Here is a 22068-nt window from a genome sequence, read left to right on the forward strand (position 1 = left end):
AGAGGTTCAAAATGGGGGTGAAAATGGAACTCTTAAAAGCATAAAGAAGTTCACTTGACATAGCTAAAACTGAAATCTATGACCAGTAGCAGCTGGGTTTTATAGGCATCTACTTTCTTCGATGCCTGTAAAAACCTCTTGCTACCTCACATATTGAGAGTTATTGGGATCACATGTAAAATGCCTTTCTGTCTTTGAAAACACTCCAATTCCAGCTCAAAAGCACCCTCATCAGGGAACACTTGAGGACCACCAAATCTAATATAGTCCCTGCCAGTCTTTGCCTTTGAGGCTCTTAGACTCTATCACATGCTGTTCTTGGGGGCTTCACAGCACTTAACCACTCGGAAATTAAATTAGTAAGCTACTTATTTATTTATTGACCAGCTCTTTGTGCCTTAGAGTGTAATCCACCTTTAAATGTTGCATCTCGTTGTTACATTTCAAGTTTATAGAATTGTGCTAGGCATTTAATAGGTACTCAGTTTAAAAAGCTGACCAAAAGCTAACCGAATGATTCCATAACCAAATTCCTTACCTTTTGTTATTCCATTTCTTACCATTTGTTAATATATTCTTTTCCATTTAGTCTTTCATGACACCCTGCAAGTTAGAGCACTTGTTAGCCACATTTTACATAGTCCTAAAATGACACGCTAGGGAAAGGAGCTTTTGAATTGAAGAGAAAGGAGGTATGAGTATATAAATTTTGTCAGAGGTAAAAATGCTTAATCAAGGGTAAGGGCTCTCATAGAACAGCAGCTAACACATCTGCTGTTTGTGACAGAAAGTAAGGACTCTTTCTTTGACTATCTTCTTTAGTAGGACAAGGATCATACATTCATGACTGCAACTTCATCAGTATGTGCATAGTTCATGAATATTTATATTCTTACTGTTCACGTGGTCTATAACTTTAGCTGTGTTCTGAAAATGCTTGATTTTCATTCTACATTTAGTAGTTCACCAAAGGACTGCTTATGAATTTGGTAACTTTAATATTATTACTGGAATCACTTTGTAATCTTGGTTTTGGAGGGCATTCAACTAAACTAAGACTGGTTCTGTACTTTTGCAGTCCTGGCAGAGGGAATATATTTCAGTTAGTATGTTACAATAATAGTTGGAATTTATTATAGAGATCACCAAAATTAATATTTAATAACACACTAAAATACTAGTTTTCTAGGAAACTATGTGTTCAACAGAAATGATAGTGATTCTCTATGTCATGAATTTCTACCACTTTATGAAAAAAGAAGTAAAGTATATATTTAGGGGTTTGTTTTTCCCTTGAGTAAAGGAAAAAATAATGATTGAAAGTCTTTACTGTGTCATAATATATTTAAATAAGTCAGCTTTAAGAAAACTTTTGATTATGGATTTTAGAAAATTAGCATACAAGTAGAAAATTTGTTCTGTTGATGTATTCATTTTTGAAAGATTTTTTGAAGGGTAGGGCCCTACTTTTAAAGAAACAACTATATTAAAGCCTATGTGCTTCCAGGAACTATTACTCAGAAATAATAGATACTGATCCTGTATGTTCAAAGGACGACGATAAAAACTCCGTAAAATTTTTTGCATCATCGGAAAACTTTTTTTTTTTTTAAGATTTTTATTTATTTATTTGACAGACAGATCACAAGTAGGCAGAGAGGCAGGCAGAGAGAGAGAGGAGGAAGCAGGCTCCCCACTGAGCAGAGAGCCCGATGTGGGGCTCGATCCCAGGACCCTGGGATCATGACCTGAGCCGAAGGCAGAGGCTTTAACCCACTGAGCCACCAGGTGCCCCTCGGAAAACTTATTTTGATTGTAAAGTGTTGAAATTTTTGGTAGAGTACCCTCATATTTATAGTTCAATTAGTTACCATATTTCTACACTATCACTTATAATGTTAAAAGCTATTTCTAGGGTGCTAGGGTGGCTCAATCATTTAAGCATCTGCCTTCAACTCAGGTCATAATCCCTAGGTCCTGGGATTGAGTTCTGAATCAGGTTCCCTAATTGGCTGGCGGAGAGTCTGCTTCTCCCTCGGGCCCTCCGTACCCCTCTCTCTCTCCCTACCTACTCTCTCTCTCTCTCTCTGGCAAAATTAATTAATTAAAAAGATTTATTAAAAAAACTTGCTATATTGGGGCACCTGGGTGACTCAGTGGGTTAAAGCCTCTGCCTTCGGCTCAGGTCATGATCCCAGGGTCCTGGGATCGAGCCCTGCATCGGGCTCTCTGCTCAGCGGGGAGCCTGCTTCCTCCTCTCTCTGCTTGCCTCTCTGCCTACTTGTGATCTCTGTCAAATAAATAAATAAAATCTTTTTTAAAAAAAAAAACAAAAACTATTGCTATAGCTATCTTTCTATATTTAATGTTGTGACCCATTGGAAATCCCAAGTTTTTATGGAACTAAATCATCTTGTGTTTAGATTTTTGCTAGTTTTTGGCTAGTTACTCATACTTGTTTTATTTTTCAGGCAATAATTAATAGCACCATCACCCCAAACATGACATTTACTAAAACATCTCAGAAGTTTGGCCAGTGGGCCGATAGCCGGGCAAACACTGTTTATGGACTGGGATTCTCCTCTGAGCACCATCTTTCAAAAGTAAGTTAACTCATAAGATCAGGTGGAAATCTTCAAGTTGGATGTCTTACATATTTAATAGCAAATGGAAAGTATAAAATATAGGAGAAATTTGTTTAATATTCTCAGAACAACTGTAGTGACTTTAAAGCAAGAAGTGAGAGATCATTGGATTCCACTGTCAATTGGAAAATTAATTGTACACCTTAAACACGGTCACCATTGACAGAGAGGTATTTATGTGGTGAATGGTCTGTGCGACATTTAACAGGGAAGTTAGGGATTATCAGTTCAGAATGGACTTTACTCAGGGATTAGCACCCTTAGTGGAGATGGTCTGCAAGCAGGTGAACACCAAACTCTTCTGAGCTATGGAAATTTAAGCTGATAGTGATAAAGATTTCAGCTTTTTGACATGATAGTAGGCATGTATAAATTACTTTGTTTAGGAAAAATGGTGCTTTATCTGGGTAAGAATTACTTCCAACTCTCTGATATAGCGCAGTATGAGACCTAATAAACACATGAAGAATTCTTGGAACATAATGACCAAGTGAATTACTGTAACCAGAGGCTGTTAAAATACAGAACATCAACAGGCAGATAAATATTGCGAGTAAAGCCGTTGTCCTGCTTATGAGCAGTAGCATGCAGTGTTCATACCACCAGTGTCTTGAAATCTTGTGGGTGTCACACGGAAAGTATGTAAGGAAAAGGAAACTGTCCCAGGATAAGATGATCAAGGTGATGAGAATTACTCACTTTTGTGCTCTCCGGACCCAAAGATTTATGCTTTAAATTTCTCTCTTTCAAGCCTTTCATAAAAGGATAACACTACATTTGGCACATTTTACATAGAATTTGGTATACACAGGATCTGGGGTTGCAGTTGTTCAAGTTCAGGGTCATCAGGCTCTGGAAGATACACACAGTTCATGTTTACATTAAACCGTAAGCTACTCATTATAGAAATCATTCAGATTCTTACAGGAGTTCTTTTAAAAACCATGTTACTTTCTTGTATTTATTGACTCAAGCATATAGTTAGCTTAGTAATTAAAGTAATCTTTGTTTCCATTTGTTTTGGTTGTAGACATTCCTTAACCCTGGTGTTTTCAAATGTTTTTGTTATCTTTTTGATATAAATTATAGTTTAGAGACCACTTTTAAGGATATTTGAACTTTTGCCTTCATGATTCTAAGTCCATCCCTAATAGGATGATTAAAATGAACAGGTGTTATCTGATTTGGTTTCTGTTACTCCCATTGTATTCTCTAAATACATTTTCTTGAGCTGTAGTAAAGGTAAGAGATTCAAAGTCTTTTCAGTATAACAAGGACACAGGCATCCAGCTGAGCATTGCCGCTCTGTAAATAATCCCCTTAGGAAATTACAAGTTTATTCTAATACTTTAACCATTACTCAGGTGGAAGCTTTTTAGAACTTTCTTTTGGAATTGTCTGTTAAAGTCTATAGCCAAAAAAAGTTAAAACTATGATTAGCTTACAGTTGCTAAACTTCCTAACAACACAGGAGCTAAATTGTGGATTAATTTCTCAAACTTGAATAAAATGATTTTGGAGTCTAAGTAATTTGGGCTACAAATTAAGTTATTGTCACATCTTTGAGGTATACTGGTCAGCTAGCTAATATGGTAAAGTAATAGTTTATTAAATCCTGTCAATTTTACCATATTCTTTCATTTGATCTTTTTTCTGGGAGTGGTTTTTCTATTTCGAGAATTGTATTTTTCCTCTTTAAAGTTAACATATACTTTTGACCAGCCTTACTGGTAGTGATTCCTGGTATTGTGAAGGAGGATTGACATTAGCTCTTGAAATCTAGTTTATTTATTCACTAGACTTGGCTTCAAGAGTTTATATGATCAGTGTCTTCAGAATGTTTTTGTTGAAAGATGACAAAATCATGATTTATTTTCCAAGCTACATTAGAGACCAGTATTGCTGCTTTGTAGACAATGGGGGACCCCAAGGAGTTTATAATTTTTTACATAATTGAAGCAAGCATGTAATTAGTCTGGTTTATTTTATCATTAAAAACCGCAAATGAATCAAAGCATTATAAGAGTTTTGAGTAAGTTCTGAAGGCAATTCTAGACAAAGGTGTCTCAAAATAAGGGAGAGTAGCAGCATTGAGAGAAATATTTGGTCTCCTAAGGTTGATGTATGAGGAAAATTGCAATTATGCTTGGATTATTAGAGTGCTTACTAAGTTGTATTTTGTTACCATGGAAACCCAAGTCAATGAAAACTAGCAATAGTGTGAGACTTTATGAAGTTTGAAAGGATTTTAAACATTAACTACTTTGGAATGCTTGATGAGTGTAAGAGAAACTTCAAATTACATGAAGACTAATAATGGTTTTGTTTTTATTTCATTTACACCAGTGGGAATGAGACCTTTTTAGCTTTATGTTCGGATTAATTGCACAGAGTATCTCCTCACTTTGAAAGTGAAGCATACTAATATAGATTCAGTTCCCTGATTTACAAGTTCTAGGTGGTGGGGACAAGTTTGAAAAGGAAGGCTGTAATGACGGTTTTAATTTTGACCTTCCTCTAAGTCCCCAGCACAGGCCAGGATATCATGACCTCTCCTTCTAAAGTTTCCTTTCCCAAAAGAGAAATGAATCAGGGCTGGCTTATGGGGATTTGAGGAGGGAACTATAATTTCAGATTTTTATTACCAATTCCAGCAGGTGTTTTAAGTTATGTGAGATTTTTTATTTTTTTAATTTGGTTATTCTGTAGCCTTATCTTACTCCTTCTGAGAATAGTGGTAGACTAGTTTCTGCTTCCATAGCCAAAATAGATACTCTTTGTGGCCCTGACATTTCTAGATTACTATGAGTTCATAAGAATTAGCATTTCATGTACTGTAGTTGTTTTTTGGGTTTTTTTTTTTTCTTCTTTTTGTTTTTTGCTGTTCTTTCCAACGTTAAAGACCTTTGTGGAATCATGTTATTCTTCTCTGCCACTGTACATTAGCTGTTTAGGAATCTTTGGAAAAGAAGTTTTAGTAATGTCATTTAATGATAATATTATATGTTGCTATTTGTATTGTTGAAAATAAAATGCCCTACATAATACAGGAGTTTATATTCTAGTAAAAGTTAAAAGCAAGCTCTAAATACTGAGATGTTTATGAGTAAATACCTAAAAGATTCAGTTTTTTCCATTATAAGCCAAGTATCTTAATCCTTCCTGATTCCACTCACATCCTATAGTCTGCCCCTTGGTCTTAATAAAATATATCTGAACAACGAAGAAAGGACATAGGTAAGCTTGCTGACACCCAGTTCTAACTTAATTACATTGTGATGTTTTTCGATGCAATGAGTCCGAGTAGTAGATAGTGTGATAGTGTACAGACAAGTGTTTGGTATTAGTTTTCTTTAATCTACATTTTCATATTGCTCTTGTAATTGATTTGGGGGCTAGATTGCTTGTGTAAGAGTCAGTAATTCAGAAAATGAAAGAAAACCAAGGTAAAAGTGGGTATTGAGACCTATATTTATTTTATTTGGTTAATGTATATAGTCTTTATACGTTCAGTTCGCAGAAAAGTTTCAGGAATTTAAAGAAGCTGCTCGACTAGCAAAGGAGAAATCACAGGAAAAGATGGAACTTACCAGTACACCTTCACAGGTGGGTATTTAATTTCTGTTCTTGTTTTTGAGCCTTGTTCATTTCAGATGGTATCCTTTGTGCCAGGGTTAAATTTAGGAAGATAATGGCAAAATTAAAGTGGTTTCCAAGGTGAATGTAGAAATGCACCCTTCAGTTAATCTGTACTAGTGGAGAAAGGTTTCTTTCTTATATGCCAAGGTCTGCAAGAATCTGGGGGGAAATCTGTTCAGTAATTACAACTTAGCTTATTTGATGTGCCTACAACTTAAAAACAATCATATGTAAGAGCATAGATTGGCCTATTTTGTATTCTATAATGGTCAGTCCCAGGAGGAGACAGAGGAGAGGCTCAGGGAAATAAGAGTTTATTGTATTCACAGGTTCTAGTAACAGGAGGCAGACATAGCACACATCTGAGGGCTACTTAGAGAAGTTCATGGTGGTCAGGAGGCAGAAAGCAGGAGTATAGGAAATGCTGAGGCTAGAGCTGTATTCAGGTTTCCTCAGGAATGGCAGAGCAGGGTAGACAATTTAGAATTTGACTGGTTGAATGATTTCTGTAGCCTCTAAACTCATAAGGGTAGTCCCTTGTTGCCTGGTATCTGGCCCTGGGATGACAAAGGCAAAAGAATATTGCATCCTGAGGTACAGTGGGTCAGATGAGGGCAGTACTGGTCTAGATTGGTTAGTTTGCATATCAAAGGCATGTTCCCACTCACCCTCTTCTAAGAATTGGGTAGCCGGGAAGTTTTTATGTCAAAACATCAAATATATGGGAAAAAATAGTAGTCTGTTATACTTGATTTTAAGTGTACTTAAATCTGACAGTTGGAACGGCTTTCTTTACACTTAGCACCAAGACCCAAATGTTACAGGTTTTATACACATACTGCTTTTTCCTTTAACAATTGACTTAATAACTGTGACTTGCCCATCATAATCTTTCTTTGGTTGGAAATTAGTTACATCTCCAAGTAAAGTTCAATAAATACTTACATTTCAGTGCTTTTACAAAGGTTTTAATACACACTGTATGATTCTGCTTTTTAATAGGCTTTTCTAAAAATTTTTATTTCAGTTTGAATCTTAAGGACAGGGTTCAGCTTTGTGCTGGGTTCTCTATAGCATTTGAAGTGTGCTGCCGGCTTATATGAAAAGGAGGAATCAGGTATTACAAATGTTTCTCTGGAATGACAGTATAGTAGCAGAGTTCCATAACACTACTCGAGAAAGTGAACAGGAATTGCCTGGGAATTTAGTGACGAGCCATTTTTGAACACTGTTTGCTCTTTACCTTCCTCCTCACCTGTGGCACCCATCTCTATTTGGTAACTGCACCTGGTATACAGAGTTCTGGGGTTTTTTTCTGTTTTTGTTTTTTTTAAAAGGAAAGGAGAGCTCTGTTAAATATGTGTAAAGTACATATTTCCTCATAGACTAAAGGTGTACTCTGGATCGAAGCCAAAGCTCCATTACACTTCCTCCACACTTGCAGTGACCTGGAATAACATGATCATTTCTGAAACTTCCCTTGACGCTATCTTCCCTAAGTGCTATGGTAGCGTAGTGATACTTTTCATAAAAACATATGTAAAATTTAGTACCAGTGCATGTTTGAAGTGCTCATTCTTCAGGTGAATGAGTCCAGCGTTTTAAGAAGATGTTGTAGCACATGCTATAGAGAATATGGAAAGGACTCTGATAAAATTACAATGGATCGCGTTTGTCCATTGTACTTAGTTCCTGTTTCTCTGATCATAACTTGTTTTTGTTTAATTAACTGTGAACATGTCGCTGGTAAGATCCCTGCTCCTCTTTGGTGGAAGGGATGTCTTTAAGCCTTGACTTTCATCAAAAGAATATATCCAAGATGTTTATATGTGGAAAATACTGTTAAATATAAAGAATAAAAAAAAATCCTAAGTTCAGCAGTATCTGAGAGCCAAAATATACTGACCCTAAGGTATCTTTTCAAAGCATTGAAGTCTGATTGCTAATTTAATGTACAGAAGCCAAGAGTAATAGTTAAAAAATATATTTATTTTCATTTGTTTCCACCCCTTCCCCTTTTGTGACAGTCCCTTACAGATGTCATTAATATTTCTGTTTCAGTTTGAAATGTATGACTGCTGGCCACTCTGATTCTACTCTGCTAGAGAGCAGAGCTTGATTCTCCTTGGTTTAACCCAATCTGCTAAATTAACCCTCTGCCTGAAGTATAGTGTATTACGAAGGAATTCAGCAAGGGCATCAAGAGGTTTAATAGAATAATTGATACCAGTAGGCATTCAGTCAGTCATAGCTTTTGTTTTTATTTAGGAGGGATAACAGACCAGTTAAGAGTATGGGTTTTCAAACAGACTTAGATATAAATTATTTTTTATCACTATTTGGTCTTGGGAAAATGGCTTAACCCACTTCTCTTTATACATCTGTACTATGGGGATTACATTACTTAGGCTATGGGATTGTTGGAGGAAGTAAGAATGATAATGATGATGTCATACAACAGTGGCATTAATATAGGCTTTAGAGGCTGGTTTTGAATATGGGCTCTAACTCTTACTAGTTCTTTTTGTTTTGTTTTATTTTTAATTTAAGCAAGATACCATTTTTTAAAAAAAATTTATGAAAGAATAAGAACAGTGTCTCCTGAAACTAATATAACACTCTATGCTAACTATACTGGAATTAAAATAAATTTTTAAAAAATAGTATCTCCTTTATAGTGTTATTGTGAGAATTAAATGAGGATTATAAAGTGCTTAGCGTAGAGTAAATTGTCAATGTTAACAGCTGTTGTTGGTGCTGTGGTTGTGCTGCAGAAGATGATGATGTGAAGCCTTGACATAGTGTCTGGCGCATCATCATTACTTAGAAAGATAAAGGTGACTTAACTGAGTAAAACCTGCGTCAGAGTACCCTGGAAACTTGTTAAAATACAAAGGCTGGGTCCCACTCGTGGTATTTCTGATTTAGTAGGCCTGAGTTTGGTCTTAAGAATTTGCATTACTGGCAGGGTTCCAGGAGATGCTGATGCTTTATCTGGGGATCCCACTTTGAGAGGTAGTGCTGTAGACAAACTGTTCACGTCCCTAAAGGCATGTGATGAGGAGAGTCTGGCATTAAGGGCCAAGTTAGCCACTTCCTCATTCTTAAACTCTTGAGCTAAGATTGTACTCTTGATAAAATGTGTGGTCATGTCAGATAGCCTTTATTTTGTCTTGATCAAGATAACATCTCTAGGAATAAGCTGAATCGTGTATTAGTTGTTACTTTGTTCCATGTTCTTCTTTAATTAATACACATTAACTTAGAACTTTTTCTCTGTTGGAGATCTTATGTTCTTGGGTTTCCATGGGAATCTTTTAAATAGTCAACTTGATACAGAACCAAGAGTGACGATTGGCTTTAAATATGAAGTTTCCTATCGAGTGCAAAGGAAACAAATACTATATATGACTTAAGTGCTTTCCTCAGAATGCACATTGAAGAAAAAGGGGCTAGATAATCAAATATATATAATGCAATTTTTTCTTCATTGCAGTTTAGAAAAAAATAAGTTTTAGTCATTTGACTAAGACTTCTAAGTTGAATGAAGTATTTACTCCAATAGTTGTAGTGAAGCACAAGTTATCGATTTTTTCTCCATATAAACTGGATATATTGTAGCTCTCTTAATCTATATTTAGGCTAGTTTTTTTCTAAAGATTTTTAAAAATTCACTTGATAGGAAAAGTAAAACGTGTGTGTGTATTCAAAGGAACAAAGCCTCTTTAGCTTTGTTATAAATATCATAATTTTTTAATGTTCAAATTAAAGAGAAATTGCATTTATTCAAATGAGGCACTGGTTTATTTTAACTGATTGTTAGTATCTCTGTGACTAGCTGTTTGATCTTAGGCAAATGAGTTGACTTGCCTGGGTGTAGTAGGTCTTAAACCTGTAAGGTCAAAATTTTGAACTATATGGTCTCTTTGGACATTTCAAGTTTAATCTTTAAATGTTTTAGATTTTCTATACCAAGGGTGTCACTTGATATAAATGGATTTTTTTTGAAAGGTGGTCCGCATTAGCCAAGTGTTACTACCTTGAACTATATTAGTTATATATCTAACCCACTAATATACCGTTAGAATTAGTGAATGCCTATAAATTAATGTGATACTTTCTTAGTATCACATAAAAAATGGGGCTTTACTAAACCAGATACCTCAAAACAACTTTTACAATCTCAGGAAACGTTCACTAGAATTTTCTGGGTATTATTGTTTGATGTCCAAAGTAAGGACAGTGGACTTAAGATGCGCTAATCCTGTTAGTTGTCCCAGTGGAGTGTTTATCCGTTTCTCTTTTGGATTTGCCTACTAGATGCTGGCATTGAGAATAGAGAGGAGAGTCTAGACCTAACAGTGGTGAAATTGACTGAACTTGGAAGAAATACAGGAGTTGAAGGATTGGTGAGGGAGGCTGGTAAAGGAGGAGCAAGATGTTTTTGAGAATTCTTTTCTTTTTTTTTTTTTAAGATTTTATTTATTTATTTGACAGAGACACAGTGAGAGAGGAAACATAAGCAGGGGCAGAGGGAGAAGCAGGCTTCCTGCTGATCAGGGAGCCCAGTGTGGGGCTCCATCCCAGGACCCTGGGATCATGACCTGAGCTGTAGGCAGACACTTAACAACTGAGCCAACTAGACACGCCTGTTTTTGAAACTTCTATTCTTGGTTTGTAGTATGAACTTTAGGAGAGGATTTCCACTTCAGATACTGAATTTATATCCTAATGAAGCAGGGGGCTATGTCCTGTAGATATTTGGAAATTATGAATCGGAGGTAAGTCTCAAGAGTTTTCAGCAAATGAGTAGTAGTTAAAGTTATAGGAGGGAATGATATCATCCAGAAAGAAAATAGAATGGGAAGAGAGGGGAAGACAGGGTCAGAAATTGTCACTTGAAAATTGTCATTTAAATTTGAGGAAGATCTAGGGAAAGACACAGTAAAGTGGTAGGAAATGAAGCAGCAGAAAATGTTAGTACAGAAGTCAAGAGAAGAGCTTTATAAATTGGAGGCAGTGATGTGGCAGTGTCGGGGCGGGGGGTGCTTCCAAAGGATGAGACTTAAGAGGACTTCAAACCTAACAAACTGAAGTGCACTTTACCAGTGGACTGTTGGTAAAGAAGAGCAATGTGAATTAGTTTCTAGAATGAAAGGAAGTAGAGTTAGTGACTTTGGGCTATTCTTGAGACAGAAATGTTTGGTAGTGAGAATATGGTCACAAATCTTTTCTTTTGTATGAGGAGAATAAGAGTTTAACATGGTAATTTCAGGAGGATGTGATGCTAAGAATATATTTTTTTCATAGAATGTGTGTGTGGGAGTGATTTGCAAAAGGTTTTAAATGTAAGGAATGAGTAAAGGAGAAAGAGAAAGAGAAGAATAGAAGGAAGGGAGTCATTGATGGAACATTATGCAAAAGAAGGTAATATTGTGAGGGAGGATGATGGAAACAAATAAGCTACTTCTTTATCTGAGACAGGAGGGAAGGATAAAAATATATTCAGATACAGATAGGAGGAAGCCTGAGGAAGTCCTTGCCAGTTTATTTCTCTTTTCTCTGAAGAAAGACTTAGGTCATTTACTGAGAGGGAAAAACAGCTGAAGAAAGAGAGGGTTTGAACACAGATTTGGAACAGCTGTTAGGTAAAGTAAAAAAAGAAGAGTCAAGTGGGAGTAGTAAGTAAAATTAAAAATTACTCGGCAGGGCTCAGAATTACTTTCATGACGCTAGTCAGCCTGTTTAACAGTGTTTTCTCTCATTGCACTTGGTGGCTTGGGCACATAAGAATATGGAATGATGGTTCAGTTGATAGGAATTAGATATTGGCAAAATGGTTGTGGAAGGAAGCCCCCAAGTGCTAATTTGAATATAATTAAGGTGATTGGCTTTCTGCTATAGACTGACCATGGAGAGGAATAAAGCCAGATCCCACCTGACCAAGTCCCAGAATGGCAGAGGGCCAAGAGATACCAGCTTGGAAAGCAAGGGGGAAGGGTATGGGTTAGGTTGAGAGGATAGGAGGATGTACAACACCTCTTACCTGTTGGAATCAAAACTAGTGGTTGATGAGTTAATCAAGAAAGTCAGTTAATGGGTGCCTGGGTGGCTCAGTGGGTTAAGCCGCTGCCTTCGGCTCAGGTCATGATCTCGGGGTCCTGGGATCGAGTCCCGTATCGGGCTCTCTGCTCAGCAGGGAGCCTGCTTCCCTTCCTCTCTCTCTGCCTGCCTCTCTGCCTACTTGTGATCTCTCTCTCTGTCAAATAAATAAATAAAATCTTTAAAAAAAAAAAAGTCAGTTAATGGGAAGAAGTCTTTAAAGAATCAGTTTATAAGTTAAAATTCAATAATACCATGTTTTATGTATTCACCATTATTTCTATTTAAAGCTGAAACTTTCTCTTTGAATATGAATCTGTTGATTGGAATTCCATGTTCTCTTTCTTACATAAATCATACTAATTAATTTTCTACAGTTTCCTGTTTCTCTTTTCCTATAAGTAGAGCTAACCCTAGTCACTTGCAAAGAAAGCTAAGTGTGACAGTAGATTTTCCTGTTATGTTTCTTAGTTGTAGGTTTTATTGTCTAACCATTTACTTTTTAGTTGCTTCAAAGCATGTGGTCTGGTTTTCATCAAAAGAACCACTCTAGCTTTGCATTCAGACTTTATTAGTTTGCGTAATATTTAGTTCAGTCATATAATTCTATAAATACAATTGGCATAAATGTGCTTGGGACAGATACAGCTGATTCTTGGTGAGCATTTCATGTAGCTGATACAAAAATATGCAGAATAGAGGTTAACCCACTAGCACTGTGCCTCAGTCAAGTCAGTACACTTCACACAGGGAAGGAAGAGCAGGAGTTAATCTAGAGTCACGTTACAAAGAATTTCTGTGGTTGTCAGAAAGTGAGATTTCACAAGTGGTGACCGGGTATGGGGGGAATGGCTTATAGCAATAGTAGACATTTGATCTCAGCCTCACCTTCCTTTATGTATCCTTTTGTTCTTCCCCGTGTCTCTTCCCTGGCATTTCTTTCAATATCCACAGCCATAGGAACTCAAAATCATAAGGTCCTTCCTGTCTGAGCCTCTGCCCAGAAAAGAGTGTTCTCATCTTCATTTAAATAGAAAAGACTGAAATAGAATAAGTCTTCTTTGAATGTTTATTAAATGATAAAGAGAAGAAGCCTTGTTTTCCTTAAGTCAGAAAGGATGGAACTGTAACAGGAATTTTAATTTTAGGCTTTACTGGAATTCAGTGGAAGGTGTTGGTGGTATTTGGTCTAATGGGGAAAGGGCACTGCTGCCACATCCTTCCCTCCCACTCTCCTGCTACAGTACAAATAACAGAAAGGAGCTGGGTGAAGGCCTGGAGGGAGGGCCTGGCCCGTTTCTTTTCCATGGGATTCAGAATATTTCCTTTTGTGGCATTTCTTTTTTGTTGTTTTTTTTTATTGGTTTGTTTTATTTTTAGCTTTCCTGCCACTTCATAAATGAGTAGAGAGAGAATTCTTAAGAAGCAATTCCTGAATCTTACATGTGCTTTTTTAAATTTATATTTTATGTTTCACATTTTTCATTTTTCTTACCAACTTCGGTATACATATATACATATACACCTATGTATCAGAGAGGGTATTGTTTAATAATTTTTTCCTTAAAATGGCTGTTAACCATTTTAGCTTAAGAATGTCTTTCTAAAGACAAACTATCCTTTTTTTCCTTTCAAAAATTTGTGTCTAATATATTTCCAATTTTTTTATTTTAATGTTTGAATTAAAGATATAAAGTGTTGACTTTATATAAGGTGTTTTTTTATAGTAATAGCTGAAGTTGAATGTTTAAGAAATTACACAAAATTTAGTTTGAAAAAGAACTCAATGTTTGGAATACATTAAATAAAACAACTTTCACGGTGTTACTTATAACATATATGAAGTTCCTGGAAGGTCTCACAGAATGCTTTTGACTACCTGTGGGGTAGTTAGAAGTCAAAGGAATTTCATTTTCCTTTTATGCTCTTATGTGTTGTAATTCTCTAAGGAGCAAATACTAATTTTATTAAGTTTTAACCTGCTTTAAATAAAACACGCTCTGGGCGTTTTGTTTTCATTTCAGATGTAATGTATAGGGTAACAAAACATGCCTTTATTTAAATGTAGCTAATATTCAAGTTTTCTGATGGAAGGCTTGTTGAGTTGCCATACTGGAATTGTTGTTACTTCTATACTTTCTATACCTTTCTTCTTCTCCTTCCTTCTTTCCTTCCTAGCCTGCATCTCAAATGGTCTTCCCACTTCAGTAGCATCAACATTCTTAGCCTCCCCAAGATCCATGCACCAAAACCCCCATTTCCCCCCAGAAAGCAGTGGGACGCAGAACCTCTCTCGCTCTCTCCCTCTCTCTCTCTTAATCCTAATCTACTTTTGTCCCTCACACTCTTATCAATCAATTCTAGCAAATCTCCAAGTGAATCCTTAGTTACTGATGCTGGTTATGCCCTCTTAGGTTAGCAAGGTAATTTGTGGGGCACCTAGGTGGCTCAGTCGGTTAAGCGTTTGCCTTTGGCTCAGGTCATGATCCAGGGTTTTAGGATCGAGCCCCGTGTCAGGTTCCTTACTCAGTGGGGAGTCTTGTTCTTCCTCTCCCTCGCCCCCTCTGCCCTGGTGGTGCTCTCTCTTTCTCTGTCTCTCTCTCAAATAAAATAAATAAAATCTTAAAAAACAAAACAAAACACAAGGTAATTTGTTTCTGTTCTTATATCCACTGAATCAACTTCCTGTTCAACTGATTGGACAGTCTACCTTGATTATTTAAGTTTGGTTTGGTCTTTCTTGAAGAGAAATAGCCCTGATTTATTTCTTCTTGCTGCTTCAACTTTTTCTGGCTAATTGATATGGTCCATAATTGACCTTGAAATAGCCATTTGGGATATCATTCCCATTTTTTGTTGTCACATTGTACAGTAAACCTTATTCATGCATTGACTGTCAGTTACTTGAAACAGAGGATTTAGGAGAAAATTTTTTAAAGAAACAAAGGTCAAAATAGGTTCCATTAATAATTGAACAATAATTAAGTGATAAGGTAGAATCAAGAAAGTAGCCTTTTTGACCTTTAATACTTGTATAATTTATAGCATTATGGTATAATTAGTTAAAATATTTAAATGTGAAATAAAATACATACAATTTAAAACCAGAAACCTCCGAAAGAATGTTATTCACCACATCAATATTTTCTATATTCCTTCCTAGTATTTCTCTATGTGCATTATTTTTGTGTAAAATATTTAAATTATCATAATCTAAGATAACTCCTTATATGCTCATGTTTTTATAAGCATTTTCCTGTATTACACATATTTTTCTTTTTCTTTTTCTTTTTTTTTTTTTTTTTTAAAGTAAGCTCTACTCCCAGTGTGGAACTCAAACTCACAACCTTGAGATCAAGAGTTGCATGCTCCACCAGCTGAGCTATCTAGGCCCCCCTCTTGTTTTTATTTGAAAAAAATCCTGTATTCTTTCAGGTTGGCAGATTATGACCATACCTACCCACTCTCCTATTGGACACTGATGTTTTCTTTTTCTTCTTTACCATAGCCTAATATTTCAATTGTGAAGTTTTAGTGCCCAGAAATCACAGGGGGTCCACAAAGCTGCACTTAAATCATCTAGTGCTAGGACCTCGCCTGGTTAACAGGTTTATCCAATGACCCTTCAGTTCTGATCTCTACTAATACCAAATTCAGATCCAAATAATAAGTGTCAGCTTGGGCTTCATTTTAAATTCCACTTATTTTCTAGAGGAACAAATTAAATTCATCTTGATAGACAAAACATAATTAAAAGTAGAAATAAGAGAGGAAATTCTGTGAAGAAAAATAATTCCATTATTTAAGCTGAAATATACTACCTCTGTATATGTTACAGAGGGATTTCTGGCTGCTTTTGTAGGTAACTCCGGAATTGAAAAGTAGGGCAGATAAAAATTAAAACTTCTTGAAGATTTCATTCTTCCCTTTGCCTTCTTACCTTCCCAAGTAAAATCACATTTTCTTGCATTTTTGTTCTGTCTTTGCTTAAGTAATTCTTTGAATATGTTTTATTCTAACCAGCTAGTTGCTTTATGAACCCAAAAGTTCTTCAGTTCTTTGAAACTGCATTTCTAAATTGTATTGTTGCAGGTCATTTTTTAAAAAATTTTATTATTTTTTTTAATAATTTTTTTATTTTTTATAAACATATATTTTTATCCCCAGGGGTACAGGTCTGTGAATCGCCAGATTTACACACTTCACAGCATTCTGCAGGTCATTTTCTTATGAGTTGCTTTGCTTTAAAAAATTATTTCTCCTTTAAATTTTATTTTTTTACCTCTTTGACTCAAATTTCAATGGAAATATAGTTTGTAAGTAAGCATACATTGGAGTCACTTTTAACTTTGATTGTCTTGTATATTTTAACAAAAGTATAATAACACTTTTATCCCTTACCTCCCCTCCCCCTTTTTTTAAAGGAATCAGCAGGCGGGGATCTTCAGTCTCCTTTAACACCAGAAAGTATCAATGGAACAGATGATGAAAGAACACCTGATGTGACACAGAACTCAGAGCCAAGGGCTGAACCAACTCAGAATGCATTGCCATTTTCACATAGGTACAGATTCAATTCAACCATCATGATTAAGTAAAATGTGTAAATACGGAAACTTACTTGGTTTCAGATAAATCTTGCAGAGTTACAACCCTGAGTGAAAATTTCAGGTCAGTCTTTTTTTTTTTTTTTTTTTTTAGCTATTTCTGTTAACCTCAGAAAGGCTTTTAAAGAATTTTTAGTTTATAGATGCCTAGATGAACTAGAATGAATGTTTCCTTTATGTAGAACAAGTTCCCTGAGTTAGTTGCAGTACAAATCAATTTTCAGTGAAACAATACCTCATCGTAAATCTTTTCTACTTACTTTTTTAACACAGCCCCCAAAATTCCTGTTTGTTAACCTGGTTTCCTCTTTCATCTGTGTTCTTGAGGTTTATAATTTTTTTTTAATTGGCTTACTACTCTAAAATTAAGCTCTACTGTACTCTTAGAGGTGATCTCATCATAGGATTTCACAGAAGGAAACAAGGTATTGTTGTAACTTATATTAATGTTAATTTCAGATTTAGTGTTTTATACCAATTAACTGGATATCAATCTTCAGGTACTTCTGAACTGTAAAAGAATTTGATACTTCAGAAAGGTATAATTTATCTTAAATATGTTCTAAACCAGTTACAGTAATTATTTGCTATACTGTATAATTTTTTGAATGCTGGTCTTTGGAACTGTAGCATTGCAAATATAAACAAATACCTATCAGTCATTGTCTTAAAGTTAATTTTTATCCTTTTTTGGAAACTTTTGACTAGTAGTTTTAACTAAAATTTAATAGTTTTCCTGTGTTGAACATCTCTTTTGAGGACCAGTTTTTAAAACATCAGATTCTTTAGTATATTCAGAATACTTGTGAAGTGAGATATTCCAGACTCTTAATTCATGAGAATTCTAACTTTGATTGAATTTGTTGAATAATAGGGGCAGCATAGATTATCCATACTAGAGACTAACGTTGGGAGACCACATGATCAGCCTGAGGAAGAAGCACTTAGTTAGGGGTTTTTTAAGGAATGTGTTAGTCCTTCAGTCAAAAAGTTTTTCTATTACAAGTTTGTTCCTAAAAATGCTAATAATTTTGCATATAACAATAGACCTATCTTAGAATTATCACGGGCATCATGCTTTAACTATTGCAGGGTAAACGTATTCTCTTTTTTGTTGCTACCAAAATAACTGGACACGTGAAAAATTTATTAGTTCCTCTGAAGACTATATTCCCATCAATAAGTAAAACATACAGGTTTTTGAATATAGTTACAGTTGAAGAGCAATGTGATTAGTATGTAGTTTTTAAAAAGTACGTTGAGGGAAGGAAAAATTTTATTCCTGTTAAATTTAACATACCCATTTAAAAGATGTAAATGCACTGAACATAATTATAAATGTGATTTCTTTAGCTAACATTTAAACGAGCCATGTGCATTGAATACTATAGCATTTGGAAATAAGAATTTTTGTATTTAACACTTATAAAAACTACTTCAGGTTTATTTTATACACCTAAAATTCTCTGAATGTTTGCTGTTTTGCTAATCCTTAGTATTTGGAGTTATTAAATGGGACTAGTCATCTTCTATTGATGTTCTTTGTCCCTAGGATTCTAATAGGAGTTACTTAACTTTGATTTGAAGGTACAGCATCTTTGACTACTAGAATGTATAGATTAGTCATGGAGATACTTGAGTATCTCTTAAACTGAAAAAGTTTAACAGGTCATTTTAAGCTTTTAATTATGTTAAAGGTATTACACAATCTCAAAGTTTTCTTGTTGTACTCTTAAAAAAAAACCTTAGCTTTGGAGATTTCAAAAGACTCTTTTTCTGAACTAGTTTTGATTTCCACCTGGGATAGAAGATTTAGTGTTTTATAGCCAATGTTAGAATCCCCAAATAACAGAAGAAACCTCAAAGATGGTATAATCCAGGATCTTCCAAACTGTGGTGGTTTGAAACCGATTTAGTTTATCTGAATTTCATTCTGAAAAATGAAACATAAAATAGGAAACATCAGAGTAAAATTCACATTAGGGATAGGAACTTCATTTCATTCAGTAATACATAGATTTGTGTGTGCATGCTGGATTAGAGTATAAAAAATGTCAAGTTTGAAAACGTATGCCTTCGACACATGAGGAGACACAAGAGGTGAGTTGTCCTGTTCACATAGTTGGTTAGTAAAAACTGGGCAGACTGCAGCTCACCTTTTGACCCCAGTAGATACTGCCAGTTAGTTAAGAGTGCATTTTAGTCAAATTATTCCCAGCACAAGAAGTACATTGTAGTGTCAGGAAATTAATAACTTCCTATCTTAAGAGAGAACTCTATAGAAATAAGATCAGTGTTTCATGAATGAGAAACAGCAAGAATATTAAAATAATTTTTATTTAAATCTGAAACTTGTGTTTAAACTTGATACGCTTTTTTTTTTTAATGGCAACGGAAGACAAAGTCTGTGTTTTTAAAGGTTTATGTAGACTATTTTGCCTTCTTCCTTAGTACTTATTTCAACAGAAAAGGATGAACAAAAAAAATAAATTTTGCCACCATTTCTCTATTCTGGTTGAGCAAAGTCACTACAATATCTATGTGTTGTGTTTGTGTGAAGGAAGGATATGGAGAAGAATGACCTAGTCAGTCAAATTCATTAAGAGTTGATCGGAGTAATAGCACTTAGCAAGCCAATTTCTGCTCTTGAAGTTCAAACCGTGTGTCTAAATCTCATGAATTCATTAATTCACATACGAAAAGAAGGCCTTGATTTCAATCACGTTATAGTTGGTTCTTTACTCTGTTAGTTTTATGTACTTTTTAAAAAGTACTAGCTTTATAGACATAAGCAAGTTTTTTTTTTTTTTTACTCTTTAAACTTAAATAGACTTTCAAATATATATGAGAGAATACTATGATGGACTCCCATGAGCACATACCCAGCTTCAAGAGTTAGGAAAAAATGGCCAGTTTTATTTCTACAACTCTGCCCACTCTCCCGCTTTTCTGTTATTTTGAAAGCAAATCCCAGACATGTAATGTCATCCACAAATACTTCTTAAAATTACCTTTGAGCTTTTTAAAACCTATTAACTAAGGTACTACAGCTTTTTATGTTCTATCTCAGTGGCATTACAAGGTTACCTTTAATTATTTACTCTTTTCTTTGATTTTTAATTATACTGCTGAACTAAAGTTTAGAATGTATTGACTGTTCAGTATTCCTTAGTCAAGTGCTGTTTTTATGTCCTTACCATAGCTATGCAAAAACATTCTCATTGAGTAAGTTTCAATAAATTAATATGTTTTTAGTATACTTACTTAAATGCTTTTTAAAGTTTAGAGGTATGTAAAAGAGGGAATTCGTGAGGATAAAAATGTTTACTAATTTCTTTGGGGAAATGACATTACCTTTTACCTAAGTTGCTATATTTTCTTAAAAAAAAACTACTTTTTAACCGAAATAGTAAAAATCATTTTGGGACTGAACAGGTATATACTGATCCACTGAAGTGTTCAGGGCACTTTTAAGACCTTAATCTTAGGTTAGCTATGCACTAAATACAGTAACTATATACTAATAGACCAGTATATACAAATGGGGGAAGGTTTTGTTTTCTCATTCTAGGGAGTTACTGTTTGCTTCATAGCATCAGCTGTATGGAATTCTGGGAATTACTTGTTCTTAAAAATAAATTCTAGGCTTTGTTTTTTTAAGATTTAAAGCTATCTAAAATTCTCTTGGAAATAGTTAATTTTACAGTTTCCCGGTGCTGTTAGAATGTAATACTGAAAACTAAAGCCTTTTATCTTGTTCATTGTGAATTTGTGCTCCCCACATATATAGTAATAGATTGATAACTAACTGCTGTTACCATATTTCTGAGAGCCCAGAACCTAGTGTATATACATTAGTAGTTTGCCAAGCTATTTTTGTACTGACAAATTTTAATAACAGATTGATTATATTAATGGAAAATAAGCTCTTTTAAGCACTGATTATATTTAAATTCTTTTAATGTTTAGGTAGTAAATTCTTATGGTGCTGCTAGTATGTACACATTTTGGGGGTACTGCATGTACCTTGTCTTCTGTTAAAGAGATTTTTCTTCCACTTTGTGTGTTTCCAACAGATTCATTAAAGGATATATGTACAAATGTTACTCTTTAGTATATTGATTTTGCTTTAAACCAGTATAACCACAGTTTTACTTGAATTTATGAAATCTGGGTGGGTTCACTTAAGTTCTATTTAATAGAGTAATTTCTCCCTATTTCGAGCTTCAGAAAGTTACTGCTTTAAAACTGATGCGGGGTGGGGAGGGGCTTGTGCCTGGGTGGCTCAGTCATTAAGCATCTGCCTTCTCTGCCTTCGGTTCCCAGTTTCCTGGGATCAAGCCCAGCATCAGGCTACCTGCCCATCGGGAAGCCTGCTTCTCCCTCTCCCACTTCTGCTTGTGCTCCCTTTCTTGCTGTGTCTCTGTCAAATAAATAAAATCTTTTTAAAAAATTAAAAAAATAAATTAAAAAAGTAAAACTGATTAGGGGTTTTGATAGAGTTTCAAAAACTAAATTTCATTAGAAAATTTATATACTGTTCCAGTTACATATTAAAATTTTTTCAAAAGTGCTTTATTTTGAATTAAACACCATTTGTACATACTTGAAAGATGATACAAGTAACAAAAAAGTGAATGTTCAGAGCTATGGATACTATACTTTCCACAGCTATGCCTTCTGTCTCCCGTTTTTGTCAATAGTGGGCAAAATTTACAAGATCATAGTTAGGAACTACAAGAGAAATAATCTCTGTGGCTAACTTTTGTATGAAAAAAAATTTTATCTGTAAAATTGGGACTTGATTTCTCAAGAAGTGTTTTATCATTAATACGATTGCAGATGAAAAATTTAAGTTGTAGAATTCTCCTTACTGGGGCACCTGGGTGGCTCAGTGGGTTAAAGCCTCAGCCTTCGGCTCAGGTCATGATCCCAGAGTCCTGGGATCGAGCCCCGCATTGGGCTCTCTGCTCAGCGGGGAGCCTCCTCTCTCTCTCTGCCTGCCTCTCTGCCTACTTGTGATCTCTGCCTGTCAAATAAATAAATAAAATAAAATAAAATAAAAAAAAGAATTC

General features: G+C 35.1%; 1 protein-coding gene across 1 annotated transcript in view; it reads left to right on the forward strand.

The window, feature by feature from the left end:
* The window catches only part of HOMER1 (homer scaffold protein 1), a 131806-nt gene that overhangs the window by 48046 nt on the left and 61692 nt on the right, over positions 1-22068 (forward strand). Inside the window, exons 3-5 of the mRNA XM_044266442.1 lie at positions 2472-2603; positions 6159-6251; positions 16811-16950. Of these exons, the coding sequence (XP_044122377.1) occupies positions 2472-2603; positions 6159-6251; positions 16811-16950 (365 nt within the window). The remainder of the gene's footprint in view (positions 1-2471; positions 2604-6158; positions 6252-16810; positions 16951-22068) is intronic.

Source organism: Neovison vison, chromosome 1 (genome assembly GCF_020171115.1).
Source record: "Neovison vison isolate M4711 chromosome 1, ASM_NN_V1, whole genome shotgun sequence".
NCBI classification, from domain to species: domain Eukaryota; kingdom Metazoa; phylum Chordata; class Mammalia; order Carnivora; family Mustelidae; genus Neogale; species Neogale vison.